At 34.7% G+C, this 19681-nt stretch overlaps 1 protein-coding gene across 2 annotated transcripts in view; it reads left to right on the plus strand.

The window, feature by feature from the left end:
- TRMT1L (tRNA methyltransferase 1 like) overlaps positions 1-18655 on the plus strand; it is a 46219-nt gene extending 27564 nt beyond the window's left edge. Inside the window, exons 8-16 of one of the 2 annotated variants that reach the window (XM_051998779.1) lie at positions 5212-5291; positions 7672-7921; positions 8582-8794; positions 10691-10881; positions 12708-12786; positions 15030-15196; positions 15997-16056; positions 17825-17951; positions 18034-18655. In XM_051998779.1, the coding sequence (XP_051854739.1) occupies positions 5212-5291; positions 7672-7921; positions 8582-8794; positions 10691-10881; positions 12708-12786; positions 15030-15196; positions 15997-16056; positions 17825-17951; positions 18034-18346 (1480 nt within the window). In that variant the 3' untranslated portion in view covers positions 18347-18655. The remainder of the gene's footprint in view (positions 1-5211; positions 5292-7671; positions 7922-8581; positions 8795-10690; positions 10882-12707; positions 12787-15029; positions 15197-15996; positions 16057-17824; positions 17952-18033) is intronic. The other variant, XM_051998780.1, reaches the window with a different exon arrangement.
- Positions 18656-19681: the final 1026 nt, after the last annotated feature.

Here is a 19681-nt window from a genome sequence, read left to right on the forward strand (position 1 = left end):
GTAGATAGAAGCCAACCATATACTGTATGTGATATGTCAACTTTCTAACAATTAGGTCACAATAAAATATTTTTTAATTCTTGAAATTTATACTCAAATTACACTTAACATATCTTACTCCTTTCTTTTATGACTCAAATATATACTTGAATCTTGTACTCCTTTAGGATTTTATATGGAAGTTTAACATGAGTAAAACACTATATTTGGGGTTTAAATTTTAACTGCACAGATTAAAACTACAGCTAGGTTATGGGTAAAATAGATATGAAGGTTTCCATTCTTACTTTTTTCCTTTTAAAATTATGTGTAAAGATAGTTTTTACCATTCATTTTTATAATATTTTACAGTTGCAGAATTCTCTCTCTTACCTCCCATCTCCTCAAGATATCTAGGATTCTGAAATAGATTATGCATGTATATTCTTTATAACATTATAACATGTTATAAAGCTATGTTGTGAAAGAAGAAAAGTTGGGGGAAGGGAGAGGAGACCATGAAAATAGTATGCTTCAATCTGCATTTAGAAGCTATAGTTCTTTCTCTGGATGTGGATAGCATTTTCTATCGTGACTCTTTAGGAATTTTCTTGAATCATTGTGTATTGCTGAAAAGAGCTAAGTCTGTCATGGTTGATCATCACACAGTGTTGTTGTTACTCTGTACAATGTTCTCACATCCTGCTCACTTCACTCAGCATCAGTTCATGTAAATCTTTCCAGGTTTTTCTGAAATACACCTGCTCATCATTTCGAATAGAACTATAGTATTTCAATATATATATATTCCACAATTTGTTCAGCCATTCCCCAAGTAATGAGCCTCCCCTCAATTTCTAATTCTTTGCCACTACAAGAGCAGCTGCTATAAATATATACATATAGGCCCTTTCCCCTTTTTTATGATCATTCTGGGATACAGACCTAGTAGTAGTATTAGTAGATCAAAGGATATGCCGTTTTAGAGCACTTTGGGCATAGTTCCAGATTTCTCTCCAGAATGATAAGATCAATATACAACTCCATCAACAATGTATTTATCATTTTCCTTTTCTGTCATATTAGCCAATCTGACAAGTATAAGGTAGTACCTTAGAGTTATTTTCATTTGTGTTTTTCTCATCAGTAGTGACTTAGTATATTTTTTCATATGATTATAGATAGCTTTGATTTCATCTAAAAACTACATTTTTATATCCTTTAAATATTTGTCAACTGGGGAATGGTTCATATTCTTATAAATTTGACTCAGTTTTCTATATATCTGAGAACTGCCTTTATCAAAAGTACTGACTGCAAAAATTATTTCCCAGCTTTCTGCTTTCCTTCTCATATATTTCTTGTATTGGTTTTGCTTGTGCAAAATCTTTTTAATTTAATGTAATCAAAACTATCCATTTTGCATTTTGTAATATTCCCTATCTTTTGTCTGATCATAAATTCTTCCCTTCTCCATACATCTGACTTGTAAATTAATTCTTTCTCTCCTTATTCGCTTATGATATTACCCTTTAAATCTAAGTCATGTACTCATTTTGACCTTATCCTAATATACGCCTAGTTTCCTTCTTAACTATTTTCCAGTTTTCCCAGCAGTTTTTGTCAAATAGTGAGCTCATATCCCAGAAACTGAAGTCTTTGGGAGTCAAACAGTAATTACTGTAACTATTTACAACTGTTTTATGTGCCTAATCTATTCCAATGATCCATCACTATTTCTTGATGCCAAATAGTTTTGATGATTGCAGTTCTATGATAGTTTTATATCTAGTATGGCTAAGGCACTTTCCTTTATATTTTTTCCCTTTTATTCCCTTGATATTCTTGACCTTTTGTTCTTCTAGATGAACTTTATTATTTTTTCTAGCTCTGTAAAATAATTTTTTAGCAGTTTGATTGGTAAATAAGTAGAGTAATTTAAATAGAATTGTCATTTTTATCATATTAACTCGGCCTACCCGAGAGCAGTTGATATTTTCCAGTTGTGTAAATCTGACATTATTTGTGTGAAAAGTATTTTGTATTTGTGTATTTATAGTTCCAGGGTTTGTCTTGACAAGTAGACTCCCAAATGTTTTATATTTCCTACAGTTATTTTAAATGGAATTTATCTTTTGCTGAAGGGCTTTGTTGCTAATATATAGAAGTATGAATGTTTTATGTGGTTTTCTTTTATATTTTTAATAGTAATGGATAGTATATTTTATCAAAAGCTTTTTCTGCATCTATTGAGATAATCAGATAATTTTTATTACTTTCATTATAGATACAGCCAATTATGCTGACAATTTTACTATTATTAAACAAGTCCTGCATTCCTAATATAAATCTCACCTGGTTATGGTGTGTTATCCTCATGATAAATTGCTGTAATCCCTTTGCTAATGTTTTATGTAAAATGTTTACAGCATTATTCATTAGGCAAATTGATCAATAATATTCTATTTTGACTTTTCCTAGTTTGTGTCAGCACTATAAAAGGGGTCATTTAAGCAGTTATTTTCTTCTGTTTATTTGAGCAATTTATATTTTTGTAAATATGCATCCATTTCACTTATGTTGACAGATTTTATTGGCACAGGTTTGGGCAAAATATCTTCTAATTATTGTTTTAATTTCTCCTTCATTATTAGTAAGTTCATCCTTTTCACTTTTTATATTGGTAATTTGGTTTTCTTCTGTCTTTTTTTTTAAAACCAAAATAACCAAAGGTTTATCTATTTTATTTGTTTTTTTTTTTTTTCATAAAATCAGCTCTTAGTTTTATTTAGTTAAATTTTTATTAATCCTTTGATTTTCAGAATTTTAATTTGCTATTTGGGGATTTTTAATTTGCTCTTTTTTTTTTTAGTTACATGCTCAATTCACCCACCCCCTCTTTCTCTATTTTATTCATATAAGCATTTAGAGATATAAAATTTTCCCCAAGAACTGCTTTGGGTGTATCCCATAAATTTTGGTATGCTCTCTCATTGTTACTTTCTTTGATGAAATTATTGTTTCTATGATTTCTTGTTTGACCCATTCATTCTTTTAGATTAAATTATTTAGTTTGCGGTTAATTTTTAGTTTGTCTTTCCATGTCCTTTATTACACATAATTTTTATTGCATAATGATCTAAAAAGGATGCATTTAATATTTCCATCATAATTTAATTTTTTATGTCCTAATATATAGTTAGTTTTTGTACTGGTCATGTACCATTGAGAAAAAAAGTATATTCTAGCTGTACCAGGCCTAAAGCTATTATCATAAAGTAGTAGTCACCAAAATAATTTGGTATTGGCTAAAAAATAGAGTAGTAGATCAGTGGAATAGATTAGATTCACAAAACACAATAGTCAATGACTGTAGTAATTTAGTGTTTGATAAACCCAAAGATTTCAACTTCTGGAATAAGAACAAACTATTTGACAAAAATTGCTAGGGAAACTGGAAAAGGATATGGCAGAAACTAAGCATTGACCCACATCTGACACTCTATGTCAAGATAAGGTCAAAATGGGGTCATGATTTGTAGGAGCAGCTTTCCTTTCAGCAGATTAATCACCACAAGAATAGCCAGGCATTAAAGTCCAAATCCTTTATTATCTTCTTCACAATCTAGTTTCCTTGCCTGGGGCCTGGGGCAGCTTTCTGGAGAGCCTTTCTGACAGGCTTTGATCTCATTGGGGGAAGTGCAGGTCAGCCACCAAGGTGGTGTGAGATGAAATGGTGGTATGAGATGAAGTGAATGTCTCTGAATCCTAGGGCTTGTGCTTCAGCCTCCAGCCACCACAGAAGTGGATGATGGAATGAATGTGTCTCTAGGTCCTTTCCAAGTCTGTGTCTGGCCCTTCTGAATTTCTCTCCAATCCCTTCTGAGTCTGTCTCTGACTCTGATTCTGGCTGATATTGTCACAACTTTATATGCTCTATTTTAATTTCATCATAGGTGTGTATCTTGTAGAACTATATTAAGTAAATGTACTGAACTAGGGAATTGTTAATCACATGCTAAATTAGATAATCATTGTCTCATTAATTCCACTAACTTAACATTTTGTAAGAATTCCTTGTTTTAAGTACAGAGTTTTGGCCCATAACAATGATTTAGACATAAAGGGTGATATTATAAGCAAATTAGAAGACAAAGGATAGTCTGCTTCTCAGATCTGTGGAGAAGGGAGTAATTTGTGACCAAAGAAGAACTTGAACACATTATTGAATGCAAAATGGATAACTATGATTATATTAAATTAAGAAGATTTTGTACAAAATAACCAATGCAGCCAAGATTAGAAATGGTTTGACATTTCTTTCCCCAACTCATTTTGTAATTTAGGCACCAGGACAAATAGGTTTAAATGACTCATCCAGGATCACACAGTTAATAAGTCTCAAGTCCGATTTGTCTGTTCCCTCTGACTCTGCCACCTACCTGCCCTTTTTGACTCCTGTCTCTTCCTAAGCACACATCCAGGCATTTTTCAAAACTTGCTCTTTCTATCTCCACGTTTGCATCTATTCTGTCCTTCTGCTTACATAGTCTTCATCTCCCCTGTCTCCCTAAAGTTTCTCCCCTTCCAATCTGACTTCCACATAACTACCAGAGTGATTTTCCTAAAACCCAGCTCTGGAGCCAATTCCTGTGACAGCTTTTTCTGAGTTTGTTGTAAAAAGAGAGGGGAACTTGGAGATTGTAGCTTAAAGGGATGGATGGCAAGTCTAATGAGGGTTTTTTAAGATTGGGGAAGATATGGTTGTTTGTGTTCCGTAGGGAAGGAGCCAGTAGATAGAACTTGAAAATTACAGAAAACAGGCTATGTTGACCAAAAACAAAAGACAATCTTGGCTTCCTTTAAACTTAAGTCTATAGGATTAGGACAAAGCTGTTCCCCTTTTTCTTTTCCTCTCTCAGACTGCAACTGGAGTAGTGTGTATTTTTGGGTGATACATTTTAGGAAGGACATTAGTAAACTACAGTTTTCAAAGGCTATAGTCCATTCAAGGTAGTCAAAGGCCACATTTATACCATTTGGAATGTTTAACCCAATGAAGAAAAACTTTAAGAAGCTCATAACATATCAAGAATTTAAAGAATGTAAATATTCACTTTTTTTTTTTAATTGACTTCTATGGGCCCAAAATATAGCATTTAAATACCAGGTAGACAAAGATTTTGATACAATGTAAGGAAAAACGTCTTAAACATTTAAACTTTCTTCCAGGCAACTGATATTCTCTACACTGGCTGTGTTGGCTGAGGAACGGAAGCCTTTGGAATGTTTGGATGCTTTTGGAGCCACTGGTAAGAAAAGGAATTTTAAAGAAAAATCAAGGAAACTTAATTTTACATGCTAGATGTATGCTTTTTTTTTCAGTTCTTATTTATGAAGCATGAGTATCTAAGGTGGAAAATTTAATATAAAATTGAAAATCTAAGATAATGTAAATGGAGAAGTCCCCAAATATGACTACAATATTCACAAAAGAAAGGTGACAAAACCAGTAATGTCAAGCCAAATAGGCCATTTGTATGTAAGACTCATTCTGATTCTTAGAAGTTATTTTAATCAAAATTTTTTGGGATACTTTCTACTTGATATGGTAAAAGTTTAACCCCTTTAATTTCCTCATAGATAATGTTTTACAGCAGAGCCAGAGCTTTAATTTTTTGTGGGTTGGTTAGACTCCATTTAGCAATTTAGTGAAGCCTATAGACTCCTTCGAAAAATACTTTTAAATGCATAAAATAAAATATCCAGGTTTACATAGCAAATCAGTTGTATTGAAATACAGTTATCACAGTATTTTTTAAAACAAGTTCATAGAACCCAGGTTAAAAATCCTAGCACAAAATCTAAAATGTCAGGATTTTTTAGTCATCCTTTCCCTTTATTTCATTTCCTTGCTTCTTTCCCTTTCACTTCAGCTAACTAATCACCAGATCCTTTAAGTTCCTCTGTCATTGATCTTCACTTCCTTTCCATTTTCTCAGTCTTAAACTATTATAGGAATCTTATCTTTCAGAATGTACTAGAAGAAGTTTGTCATATAATTTCCATACCTCTTCATCCTCTGCACAGGTCTTGATTCATAAGTTGCAACTTTTCATGATTTCTTTTGTAGTCCTTTCAAAATATTTGTCATGTGCAGTTTGATGCACTATGACTAAATGTTCCATGAAACCCAAGGGGTTTTTGCTTTTTTTAACACGTGATAAAACCAACATCATCAACTTTATTTGCTTCCTAAGGAGAAGATGTGAGCCAAGTTGTTATAACCTCCTTTCATTTTCTAATTTTATCTAGAGAAAGAATATCAAGATTTATAGGATTCAGTTCTATTGAACAGATATACAATGTTTAAAATACTGGCTCTTGTAGATAGTCTAAAAAACGAATTTTCTGTCTCTCTACTACCATTTCTGCTAAATTAAAAGGAGGTTGAGGACTATTTTGCCTTTTTCTTTGTTTCATGGGTTGCCATAAACAAAGAATTTATTGTTAAATAGATAGGAATATCTTGAAACTGTTCATTGGTCTCTATTCCTAGTTATACTGGTTCTGGCAAAAATAAGTACAGAATTTCCAGGAAAATATGTTATGCTTGGTAGAATCTGGAAGAATTTAGACTCCATCAATTCAGCCCTCAGAAACTTAAGAGTCAGACCCACAACCACAAACAAGATCACAGTGGGACTCTGGCATTCACATGGTAGTGAGGGGACAGAGTGCTGGTCCTGCAAGTTCAAATCTGGTCTCTTAAATTGACTAGTCTATGTGATACTTAACCATTGTAGGTCTCTGCTTCCTCGTGTGTAAAGTGGAGATAATAATAGCTTCTGCCTCCCAGGATTGTTGTGAGGATCAAATGAGAAAATAATTGTAAAGTCCTTAGCATAGTGCCTGAGAGACAGAAAATGCTATAAATGCTAGCTATTGTCATCATCATTGTTTCTCTACAAAACTGCTTTGCTTTATATTCTGTTTATTCCCTTAGGAGCCTAATACATGGCCCTTCCTGTAACAAGTGTTTAATAAATCATTATTCAATAAATAAAGAACCAGAAGAAATCAGTAGCAATCCTGTTGTCCTCATACAGAATATGGCTAGGTCATAACACCCATCAGGGTTGGACTATAGGTTTGCTCTCTAAAGCCACAGAGGAGAGCGCCACATTTCCTCCGTGATTGGATGGCAAGGAGAGATGCTCTTTCATCAGCTCTGCTTGGTCAGGCTGTGTCTCCAGCACTGAAATTGTCTGTGAATGATCCTTACGCCTTAACCAAATGACCAGTCTTTTCAGGGAAGGTTCTGTACCTCATGGCAAAGATGATCACTGCCATTCCTCAGGTGACTGTTGTATCAAAGTTCACTGCTCTTCTTCAGCACTCCCTGGGTGTAAGAAAAATGCATATATTGTCAACAACAAAATTTTAATAGAGTTTTGAATAAAAACATACTATGCAGATTTTCTTTATTAGCAATAGAAAATACATAACTTTTACTGATGTTGAATAAATATTATACCCTAATAGACTTGGAAAAATTGCTTATAAAAACATCCAGAATTTTAAACATCTGTTTTAATGTTTCTAAAATTGTACTCTTTGCAACGAGCGTAATTTGCATTCTTTTTATTTGTGGTTATAAAATATCTTCTTCTCTTCCTCGTCTCTCCTAAGGCATAATGGGATTACAGTGGGCAAAACACCTTGGGAATGCTGTAAAGGTTACTATTAATGATTTTAATGAAAACTCTGTGACGATGATTCAGGAAAATTGCCATTTAAACAAAATGAAAGTGATGTTGGACAGCAAAGAAGAGGATGAGTGTGATGAAGCTCTTGAAGAAGGAGAAGAAAATGTTGGTGCTATTGAAGTGACCAAAATGGATGCCAACGTTCTGATGCACTTGAGATCGTTTGACTTTATGTAAGATAAAAATACGATGCATTTGTTCTGTTTCTACTACTTATTGTAGTTGCTTTACTACTACTGATGATTAATTGAGGAATTTTTCTATGTTAGCGTGAGAAAAGAGAAGCAGCTTTATGTAACACAATGGGTATAAAGCTGGCCTCTATTCAAGAACCACTTTCATCATCTCCAGTCTGTGATCTTGAGCAAGTCACTTAACTTTCTTAGTGACCCAGAAGTTCTCCAAGAATCTTAGTTGCCCATCTCAGTTCTTAAAAGGGAAGTATTTCATTCTTCGTAGATCCCTATGCCAATTAAATTAGTTTGAGGGGGAAAAAAGCTTAAGAAAAAATATCACAACTTTAATTTTGTAGTTCTTAATGATCCCCTGAAGCCAATTTCATTTTATGTTTGTTTCTGATTTGTTTTCTCAAATTTTCTCCTTGATTTTCATGTACTTTTAAATATGAGCTCTATGTCTGATTTATAGATGTATAAAATATTTATGTTTGTGAAATAGTCTGATAGGAGTATCTCTCCTACTATTTTCTCCGGAGCTCAATGTGTATCTTTTGCCAGAGTTTTTTCTGATAAGCTAACCAGAAGGTTAATTATCATGGGTTTTGTAGTTATTAATGCATCTTTAAATACTAACATGTCTTTTGTGATTTTTAGACACTTGGACCCATTTGGAACATCAGTGAACTATCTAGATTCTGCCTTCAGAAATGTAAGGAATCTTGGGATAGTATCCGTAACTTCGACAGACATCAGTTCTTTATATGCAAAGGCTTTGCATGTGGCCCGGCGTCATTATGGCTGTAACATTGTACGAACTGAATACTACAAGGAACTGGCAGCCAGAATTGTTGTGGCTGCAGTGGCAAGGTAATGGTAACTAGCAACATATAATTATGTACAGTACAGTTAACTGTCTAGTGTGTTAGAATATCCATACAGTATACATTGTATTTCTGTGTTTTGAATTGGTTTATTTGATGTTTAATGATTTTGGTGTTTTATTTTATGTGGCAATTTCTAATCGTGGGGAGTTTCATGTAAAGAATTCTTGTCTTAAAAGGCAAAAACCTGTGCTAGAAATAAAGATTATTGTTGTATAAATTCTTTTAAAGCTTATAAATAGACAAGCAAAGCTATGGGGTAAGGAGAAGTAAAAGATAACTTCAGATAAGTATATCTCGTTGTAGAAAATAAGAAAGAATAAGAAGATAGACAAAAGCACCTGGAAAAGGAAAAACAAAAATTTCATCCTAGATTAGGAGAAAGCTTATTAAATTATTTTATATCCATTTTATCTCTACTTAATTGGTTTGACTCCAACAATGATTGTCTATTCAGTTGAGAAGAGGAAGGCTTTTATTCATTTAGCATTTATCAAGCACCTATCATGTGTAAGTTGCTATGCTAGGTACCATACAGAAGAAATAGAAGATCTTCTGTCCACTTATCCTAATTCAGGGAAACAGAACATGCACAGAATAAGTGGCGTAATATTTCTAAGGATACATCAGCAAACTTAAGTCAGTATATACAAAATAAACTAATACTATAGATGTGATAGTAAAGCAGGATCTAATAAAATTCAGATGGATTTTATCTAGGAAGCCTTAGTGAAGATAAATGGGTTTTGTGGTAAATTTAAATTAGTAGAAAAAAGGAAAAGAAAATTTACTTCTTCACCCCATATAGCCAGTCATTTGTTAAGTCATATGACACAAAATCTCTCAGATCCATTAAGTAGGTCCACTACCATAATACAGATTCTCAGTACCACCACTTTAAAATATGATGTTATCTTCCTGACTTTGCTATGTCCAGTGGATGCTTGTTGTCAGAATAATATTCTTGATATATAAATGTAATCATAGTACTCCTCTGCTCAAAACTTTACAGTTGTTCCCTTTATATACTACTTGAATTTCCCTTAGTTTGGCATTCAAGGTCTTCCACAATCTGATACCCTCTCCATTTGTAGTCTTATCTCATACCCTCCATGCTGTAATTAAACTGGGAGTTTTGCTACCTCCATGTCTCTACACTTGTTTTCTGCCCTTCTGTACATTTACTCTTGCCATTCTCTAAATTCCTTCCATCTGTGTCTACCTGATTTGTGTGATCTACTTGATGCAAGTTCAGCATCTTCTCCACAAAAGCTTTTCCAACATTTTGTCCCTCAGGTTTCACAAAGCATTTGGTCCACTCTATACATTTAAATATAATTTGTTTATTCATGTGTCATACTGTGAGTGCTATACAGACCTTGTTTTTGTATCTCTTCTCCAGCACTTAACATATAGTAAATGCTTAATAAATGTGTGTGTGTGTGTGTGTGTGTGTGTGTGTGTGTGGTGTACACACACATGGAAGTTACTAAAGGAAAAAAACAGTAAGGAGGATTTTATACATATATGTATGTTTAGATAGAACAGACCAGCAAACTAGTAGGTAATGAGATAGAAAGGGAATTAGGAGGGCAAGGTATAGGACAGGAAAGGTGGTGAAGGAGATAGGAGTTGAGAAAGAGCTGACAGAGGTCAGCCATAGCAAGGGGAGGAAGGGCAGCTCTGATCCCTGCCTCACTCTCCAAGCACCCCTTTTCCTCATTTTTATGTGAAAGGAATAGTGGTAGTTCTATTTGTGAAGCACTTTTTGATAAGAATTGAATTCTCTTTCTTAATCTGCACTGTCCAAATGAGCATTATCCAAGTAGTGAAACTATAGCTGATTTCCAGAAGCAACTTCTCCTTTTTCTCATTCCTACAGAGCTGCGACTCGTTGTAATAAAGGTATAGAAGTCTTGTTTGCAGTAGCCCTAGAACATTTTGTCCTTGTAGTTGTGAGAGTTTTGAGGGGTCCTACCCCAGCTGATGAAACAGCAAAGAAAATTCGATACCTGATTCACTGTCAGTGGTGTGAAGAGAGGATTTTTCAAAAGGATGGTAATATGGTAGAAGGTAACTAAGACTTTTAATTTCCTGTATAATTTGTAAATAAGTACAAACTGTACCCTTAACTTAAACATATTATTGAACCTTGAAGGAAACCAAGAGGCAGAGAGGGAGAGAGATTTCCAGGTATAGGGGACAGCCAATGAAAATAGACAGAGTTCAGAAGCAGAATGTCTTATCTAAGGAACACCAAAGCCACCACTGTCATTTAGTCTCGGAGTGTGTGAGAGATAAAATTTAAGACATAAAAACACTGGAAACATAAGAGGAAGCTAGCTTATGTGGGCTTTTAAAAGCCCAACAAGATTTTTGTATTTGAACTCTGAAGTGATAGGAAGTTCGGTGAATGGGGCTTGACAGTGTCAGACCTGCAGCTTAAGATGAATTTGACAATTCATGTTGGAGGATGGACTGGAATGGGACAGACAGACCCACCAGCAATAGTCCCAGCATGAGGTAATGAGTTCCTACCCAATGGTGGTAGCAGTGTCAGAGGAGAAAAGTGGGTATATTTTAGAGATATTACAGAGGTAAAATGAACAAGACTTAGAAACAAATTGAATAGGGAGGAGAGGGGGAGAAAAAGTAAGGATTTGAAGGTGACCTAATTGTGAGTCTTAAGTGACTCGTAACATGGTGGTCCCCTTGAGAGGAATTAGAAGTTTGAGAAAATTAGCCCAGGTATATTGCTAGTAAGTGTCTGAGGCAAGATTCAAACTCAGGACTTCCTGACTTCCAAGTCCAGCATATTATCTGGTTATTTGTTTTTTTATTGTTTTTGCTGGGGCAATTGAGATTAAGTGACTTGCCCAGGACCACACAGCTAGTAAATGTTAACTGTTTCAGGCTGGATTTAAACTCAGGTTCTCCTGATGCCAAGGCCGTTGCTCTATCCACTGCACCACTTAGCTGCCCCAAGTCCAGTACATTATCCACATTGCTGCTTGTATAATTATATTAACCAAAGGAAATAATGAAGACTGAATGTAAATCAATACATGCTATGTTCACTTTTTTAAAGTTTTCTTCTGTTTTGTAACTGGGAAGATAAAAATTTTTTTAAAAATTGAGAAAGTAAACCTCCCTTTGAAGAAATGAAGATATTGGCTACAGCACATACCCTCAGACTCAGTTAATGTATTGGTTAGTGTATGACCAAATTGTTATAAAGAATGACTCATGGAGTAGGTGAAGGATATATTTGAAAAGAAAGATGATATAGATATAAAAGGTGTCAAAAAGTTAAAATTTATATCAGCTGTGTAAGAAAATTCTCTCCTCTCCTTCAAGTACTACTGCTACACTTGAGTCAGTATTCCTTCTTGGAACATTTCCTGGCTGCTGTTGTCCTAGAACTGGAAGAGCTTAAGAGCAGGATTATGAGGAGAAGCATAGTGTTAGGGGATGGGAGAGAAGAAATGGGCACATGTGCTCAGGCCGTGTCTCACCTGAAATACCTCCAACAGCTTTGGCTCTTCTAGAGTAAAGTAGAAGATGCCGAACTCAGTTGCCAGTTTGCCATGGATACACCAGCAGTAAAGCTTGTCCAGTCTCTTTGTCCCCTTCACCAGAGATGACCTGAGATAATGACAATTCTCCCAGGGTTTTCTAATCCAAATTACACTCTGCTTAGACAAGCCCCCTTTGCTTATTGTACTGGTAAAATCTGCCCATGGGAGGGAGCTTTGAGTTTTCTGGAGGCAGTCTGTAATGATATTTTGGATCTTCCAACTCTTAGCAAAAGTCATGTTTTTGTTCGAATGTGAGGACATTTAAATTTGCTTAATACTCTTTGTCTCTTATTCCATCTTATCTTTTTTTTCTTTTTACAGAAAACCCATATAGACAGCTACCCTGTGATTGTCATGGAAGCATGCCTGGAAAGACAGCAATAGAACTGGGTCCTTTATGGTATGTATCTAAGAATAAAGTAATTTACACAGTTGTTTGTCACAACCAAGGTGTAATTATCAAGGATAGGTACAGCTATAATGTTGACAAATTAAAAAACTTTAAACACAACAAAATATGGCCACCTCTTTCTCTTTAAACTTCAGTTATTGACAAATAGTATAATTTCTTTACCCTACCTCGCTTCCATCAGTGCTAAAAGGTTATATAGTAGAAGAAAATAACCGGGCTCTCTGCCTAGGGCAACCAGGGGGTACAATGGAGGAAGGGCCCAGTCTGCAGTGAGGAAGACATGTGCCTCAGATACTTATTAGCTATGACCGTGGCTAAGCCACACAGTTTCCTCATCTGTAAAATGGAGGTAATAGCACCTATTTCACAGGATTCTTGTAAGTATCCAATAAGGTAATATAAAGTGTTCAGCACAGTGCCTGCCATACAGCACTATATAAATGTTCTTTATTATCATTATTCTTGTAATTTACAAACAAGAGAATTAGTCTCTGAATAAATTGGAAATTGACTGCATATGTTAGGGTGAGGCTTTTAAAAATAAAATTATAAAACAAAAATGTACTTTTTTCTCTCTCATTTCTGACATGGGAGTAGTGAAACACATGTAATACAATATAGTAGAGTGGCTCTCGAAACATCCAGGCTCCACACCGACTCTCATTTTAGGGCCGTCTCATGTAAGTCACTTCATTTTTCTGGCCTTCAGCCACAAGTGAAGCTGTGAGACTAAGCAGCCTGTAAAGTGTCTTCTCTCACTGACATTTAGAAGACTGTGGCGTGTTGCAAAGAAGACATCAGCCTAAAGGCCGGTTCCTCTAACGTCTGTCAGCCCCTGTCCAATAATGTGGCAGGCCTGGCTGCAGGAGAAAGACTGCCTGAGGAGTTGAGAATCTATCTCCTTCTCTTGCCCAGGCCACTGTTTCCCTGTATGTCCTCAAACAGTCTTTACTTCCCAGAATTAACATTTCTTCATCTGTAAATTCAGGGGTCCTGAAGTTCCCTGGAAAATGGAGGTATTTTGCAAATCTGCAAGCCCTGTTGAAGTGTGATTTACCCCTAGTTCTGCCCTCTAGAACCAAGGAACAAAATTAAAATTCTTCTTTGACATAACCACCCTTCAAATACTTGAACACAGCTTTCACATTCCCCAAGTCTTCTCTCCAAGGCAAACCCCCAGAGTCCAAGGCAAAGCAGTGTGGAACAGAGGAAAGGGCAAGGTCTGAAATCCCGTGACCTGGATTGAACTCCTAATTATTTTGCTAATTACTCATCTGATCTTGAACAAAGTCATCCTGCCTCTCTGTACCTCATTAAGAGAGTTGTTTGAGATGACTTAACATCCCCTTCTAACTCTGCATGATCTTATAACCCTTTCATATAGTCTTTTTTTGCAGTATGGTTTTGAGGCCCTTCCCATCAGAATCATCCCACTTTTGTTATGTTCTTATCAGCGTCATTCTTAAAACATTATACTTGCAATGAAACAAAACACTCCAAATTTGGTCTCGTTGGAATGGAATACAATGGGATAGTAACCCAAATTGTATTAAATATCCTACTTTATCAGTATAGACTAAAATCACATTAGTTTTTGTGGCTGTCATATTATATTTTTGACTCATTGAGTTTATAGTTCATTAAAAAAAAAAAAAAACAGTCTTTTTCATGTATACTGTTGTATAGCTGCCCAATAGTCCAATATGTTGACCACTTGAAATTTATTTTTTCAGGTATAGGTAGGGTTTTTTTTTTTTTTTAATCATATAACTTTTTAAGACCAACCCACAACAGTAATTCTTCCCTCCAAGTTCCACATCACTTAACTTGACATTTATCATAATGTAGGGTTTAGTAATATTTTCATGTATTTTACATAAATTTAGTCTGAGCTCTAAAGGCAAAGGCTGTGTTTTATATTTCTTTATATCTTTCTCCATTATGCAAAAGAAGAGCATTTTACATATAGCAGAAACATGGATTTCTTTTTCTTGACTAATCCCACTGGGATTTTATTAAGCAGTTGAACTGACTTCATAAAAAACTATAGCCCTGATTAAAGCAAGTAAATTTAAAGTTGGATCATGAATTCTATCTATTGAATATTAGCCTTCCCCAGCATCACATAATTATATATATTAGTCAATGGTTAAATAATAGAGTCCTTTTCCTTTAAAGGTTATATACATTTCTCAGGCTCAGTGTTCATTTTATTTTCTTTATTTGTCCAGGTCAGGTTCTCTCTTTAATACTGGATTCCTCCGAAGAATGCTGTTTGAAGCGGTTCAGCATGGTTTAGACGACATTCAGCCCCTAATAAAGACTTTAATCTGTGAGGCAGAGTGCACCACTCTAAAACAGTTTTCAATTCATGCACCTACAAGTCTCAATAAGCAAGGTGACTAAGGAAGTGACAGCACTCACCAAAAATAGTTTTATCTTTATTGGAATCTTTTAATTTTATAATTTAAAAGTTATGTGATGCAATGAACTAAAGTTTCAACTAAAGTTCCCTTTTCAGAATGAATAGATATCAAAAAGTACTACATAATATTTTATGCTACCAAATCTGAGAATTCAAAAGAAGTGGATGATTGTCTACAACAATTGTGTCAAATTCAAATAGAAACAGGGCCATTAATCTAATCTTCAGGCCTGTAGTCTTATAAAACCATATGTTAATATTGTATTATCTATGTTCTATCATATTTTTGAAGAAGAATTAATACCCATGTTCAAACATTCTTTTGAGAAACATAGAAGTCCCTCTTGTTTCAAGTCATCATTGCTAAAGATCAGACTATCATAATCTGTGTTCATGCTTAGTCAGGGAACAAAACTTTAGTTGGTGGGTTACTTTAAATTAAAAGCTATTGTTAAAGGTCCTAAGAGTAATTTTACTGCAGATTTCCATAGGACTTTTTTGGGTCTCATTCAAGTAATTTTAAAGTTGTTGTTGTTTTGTTTTGTTTTTTTTCTATTTTATCCTATAAATGTGATCATGGTATAATTTGGCTAGCCCCGATTAAGACCTGGAACTATCTCCACCTTTTCTTCCATCTATAAATTCAAAGATTATTCAGACAAAAATGAGGGTAGTTGGGGGAGGCTGGCATCATTGATTTCATATTTAATCTAATTTTGTTGTCACTATCAATTTATAAACTATTTTATTCCTATTTGCTCTTTGTCTTTTAGAGGAATGTGGTGTAGTTATTAAAACTCCAGATACTGGAACAGATTATTATGTTGTACATGGTATGTATTTATCAAAAAAATACAAAAAAAAACCTTATTTTTATGGCATTGTATACATTGAAAATACCTCATAGCAATTATACACTTATCTAATGATATTTGGAAGTATTAAAGGAGACAAAAGTGCCTTTCACATCAAAGAAAAATTTAATTTTATTAGCAAGGTTTCAGCTAGAAGTTTAATATGTAGACTATAATAACTCTAATATGAGCATATGATTTATCAAAATACCATATTCCATAGTCTTGAGAATTTTTAGTGTATACCTATATGCTAATTAACTGAGTTACATGTCCATATTTATTCTAGGCAATGCAAGTTCTTTGGAGTGTTTAGATTTAATTATCTTGCCAGATTTCTCTTTTTAATCAACTACATGCAGCTTTTCATTACTTCAAACCTTAAGCTTTAAAATGTTTTTTGGATATATGCCCCCTAAAAAGTATAGAGAAAAGTGTTCATTATTTTCCTGAAAGAAAATAGTACAAAGGCAGCTAGGTGATACAGTAGATAAAGCACTGGCCCTGTAGTTTGGAGGACCTGATTTCAAATCCAGCCTCTAGGACTTGATATTTAGTAGTATATGATCCTGGGGAGATGCCTTCTCAAAAGTGTGTGTGTGTGTGTTTGTGTGTGTGTGTAATACTAAAAACTAGATGATGAGAGATCCGATTTGGTTTTGTGGGGCTGTGTATGTGTGTGTGGTTTTTTTTCTTTTAGTGATATCAAGCCACATTTTAAACAGTACTAAATGGTTTTGTTGATGACTGTTTTACAACATAATTTAAGTTTTGGAAGTGCTTCCCCCCCTTATTTCTACAGTTTTCAATCATTTTCCTTAATAATCTAGATCTTTTGTTTCTTCAACTGAATTTTGTTACTTTAACTCTTTAAAGTATCTTCTAAGTAATTAGTATAGCACTAAATCTGTAAATTATCCTTGGAAATATTTTGATCTCTTTTATGTTGTGACAACCCAGCCACAAACACTGACTATTTAGGAGGTATATTTCATTATCTGTCCTCTGTATCTAGCATTAGGCATCATGTTTAAGATTAATTCATCACAACTTAGATCATAACAGTGAATGCATTTTTCTATTACTTATTCCAAGCCCTGGATATTTTTGCAAATTTTATTTTTTTGGAAAATCTGTCACCAAACAAATTTTATTGATGTTACTCTTTTTTTATTACACTGTACCATGAAAGATAAAAAATAGATTTAAGATAGCATACCTGCTAGAGAGTTCCTATTCTGTGATTTAATTCCTACTATGTAACTATTTGGAAAGAGAAACATGAAACATTCAGTTGTAAACGGTATAGAGAACTTTATATTATTTCATTTGTTCACAACATTGACCTTGTGAAGAATGGCCATTTTTGTTCCCATTTTGCTTATGAGGAAACTGAATGCTAGAACTTAGGTCATTTGTCCATTTAGTATAGGGAATTAAGTTACATTATCCAGCCTTGGGGGCAGCTAGGTGGCACAGTGGTCTTAAGCCTGGCTTAAGACTCTTGAATCCAGCAATTTAATATAAAGAGTACATTATTAGTATCTCCTAAAGAAGTTATTGAATTAATTTTTTCTTACATGACTTTAAGGAATAAAAAGAGGACAAATTTAAAACAAAGACTTAATTGGCACAACAAAAATAAATCTTTCTTGTTTAAGGCACTGTATTTATTTTCCAAGATCTTTTATAAACATGTTGTTGTCTATGTCTTTAAAGAAGATAGACCAGTGTTTCTATATTTCAGGAAAGAGAAAAAGTAATGAAATATGCAGAAATGCTACCAAGAAACAAAAGGCTGAGGTTAATGCAGAACATCCTCCCTTCTACTACAACATCCACAGACACAGCATCAAGGGGATGAACATGCCAAAGTAAGAGCTCAAGCCACCCCAGGGGGTCATGGTGGGCCTGATGTGGGAAAGCCCTTCCTTACCTCGCTTTTCTTCTTGACAGGTTAAATAAGTTTCTGCAGTATCTCTCCCAAGCGGGCTTCCGGGTCAGCCGTACCCACTTCGACCCCATGGGCGTGCGGACAGACGCCCCGCTGAACCAGTTCAAAGCCATCCTGATGAAGTACAGCATGCCTACCTATGCGGGGGGACAATCGGAGGGCCACATGCAGCCAGCAACTGAGGACGCGAGAACAGATTCCATCCCTATGTCCGTGGATGGCAGGGCTGACGAGGCCATGGGGAATGAGAAATCTAGTAATGAGAACTTGTTCCCAGATGTTCTGACAGACGACTGGAGAGCTCCTGTTGTGTGATTTAATTCCCGTGATGTAACAAATATAAAACATTCATATTTTTATATGGAAACCTCAACAGTTTCTAATTGGTTTCTAAGTTGGTTTGGAGAGCTGTGCATTGAAACTTTCTTATTCTAAAGGAGACAGTTTCAGAATATTACAGATGTTTAATGTGATGCAGATTTTGTGGTTGATGTCACCTCTCTCTGGTTACATAATTTGGAAGAGTTTCACAGCTGACTGTTGGGTACTTTTGAAATATTTTCAATTGTACATTACCACTTGAGCCTATTCACCATGTTTATGGTAAATAAACTTTTTATAGGGCAGATAGTGGGAGCCAGAAGCCTTTAAATATTACCATGACCTTGAGCTTATAAGTATTCTGAACCTATATTGTATTTCACAATTAAATAGCTAAAAATATTGGCACTGCACATTGCAGGCCTACCAGCTAAGTGATCAGTCAAATATCTATCTGTGCCAAACGTAGAAATGACAGACATTTTATAAATGAAAGGAAAGAGGGATTGGTGTGCAGCAAAGTTTTCTTACACATTTGAGGCCTTTTTTATTATATTGTAATCTATCAGGCACCAGACTTCTTAGACAGGTAAAAGAACAAAAGCTGAATTATCTTACCGCCTTGTGCACTGCATAAACATATTAATCTGGTTGTGATCTGCTTTTTAGAAGCATAATATATAATCTCATAAAGTGATTTTTCATTTTCAGTGTTAAATATTATATAAAAGACATTTTTATATAGGCATCAAAGAGAAGACTAAAAGTAGATTTAGAACTTTTTTTTTCTTTCCCTCTACCATTTCAAAAGTATTAGGAGCAAAAAAGGTTTGGAATTTGCTTTTTTGATCTTATTTTGTCCTTTTATTTTTATTCTAAGAGAATTTTAGCATTTTACTTTTGAAAGCTTAGGACCATTAACTTTATTTCACAAGTTGTTCCAAAATTGCAAGCCTTTTCCCTCTTTTTTGAAGGTTACTGAAATATTTTTTGACCAACATTTTTTAAAATCCCCCAAAATATAAGAGCTTGCTTTAAGAGGAACATTGAGAAGTAAGGAGGAAGATGAGGAGAGCATCAATAGAAGGAAAAAAGAGGCCAGATTTGTGATTTTATTGGTGAAGGGAATTCTTGGTGGGAAAACTCCCCCCCCATGAAGTGAGATGTATTACTGCTTTTATGAGAGCTGCTTTTGGCACTGAAGTAATAAGTGAATTCATTAGGGTTATGTAGCCAGAATGTATTGTGGTGGCCAAACTTGAACCCTGTGCTCTGTCCTCTCATAAATCAGCTAAATAGATTAAATATAATTCCTCAGTTTATTTCAAA

This window comes from Antechinus flavipes, chromosome 4 (assembly GCF_016432865.1).
Source record: "Antechinus flavipes isolate AdamAnt ecotype Samford, QLD, Australia chromosome 4, AdamAnt_v2, whole genome shotgun sequence".
Taxonomy (NCBI): domain Eukaryota; kingdom Metazoa; phylum Chordata; class Mammalia; order Dasyuromorphia; family Dasyuridae; genus Antechinus; species Antechinus flavipes.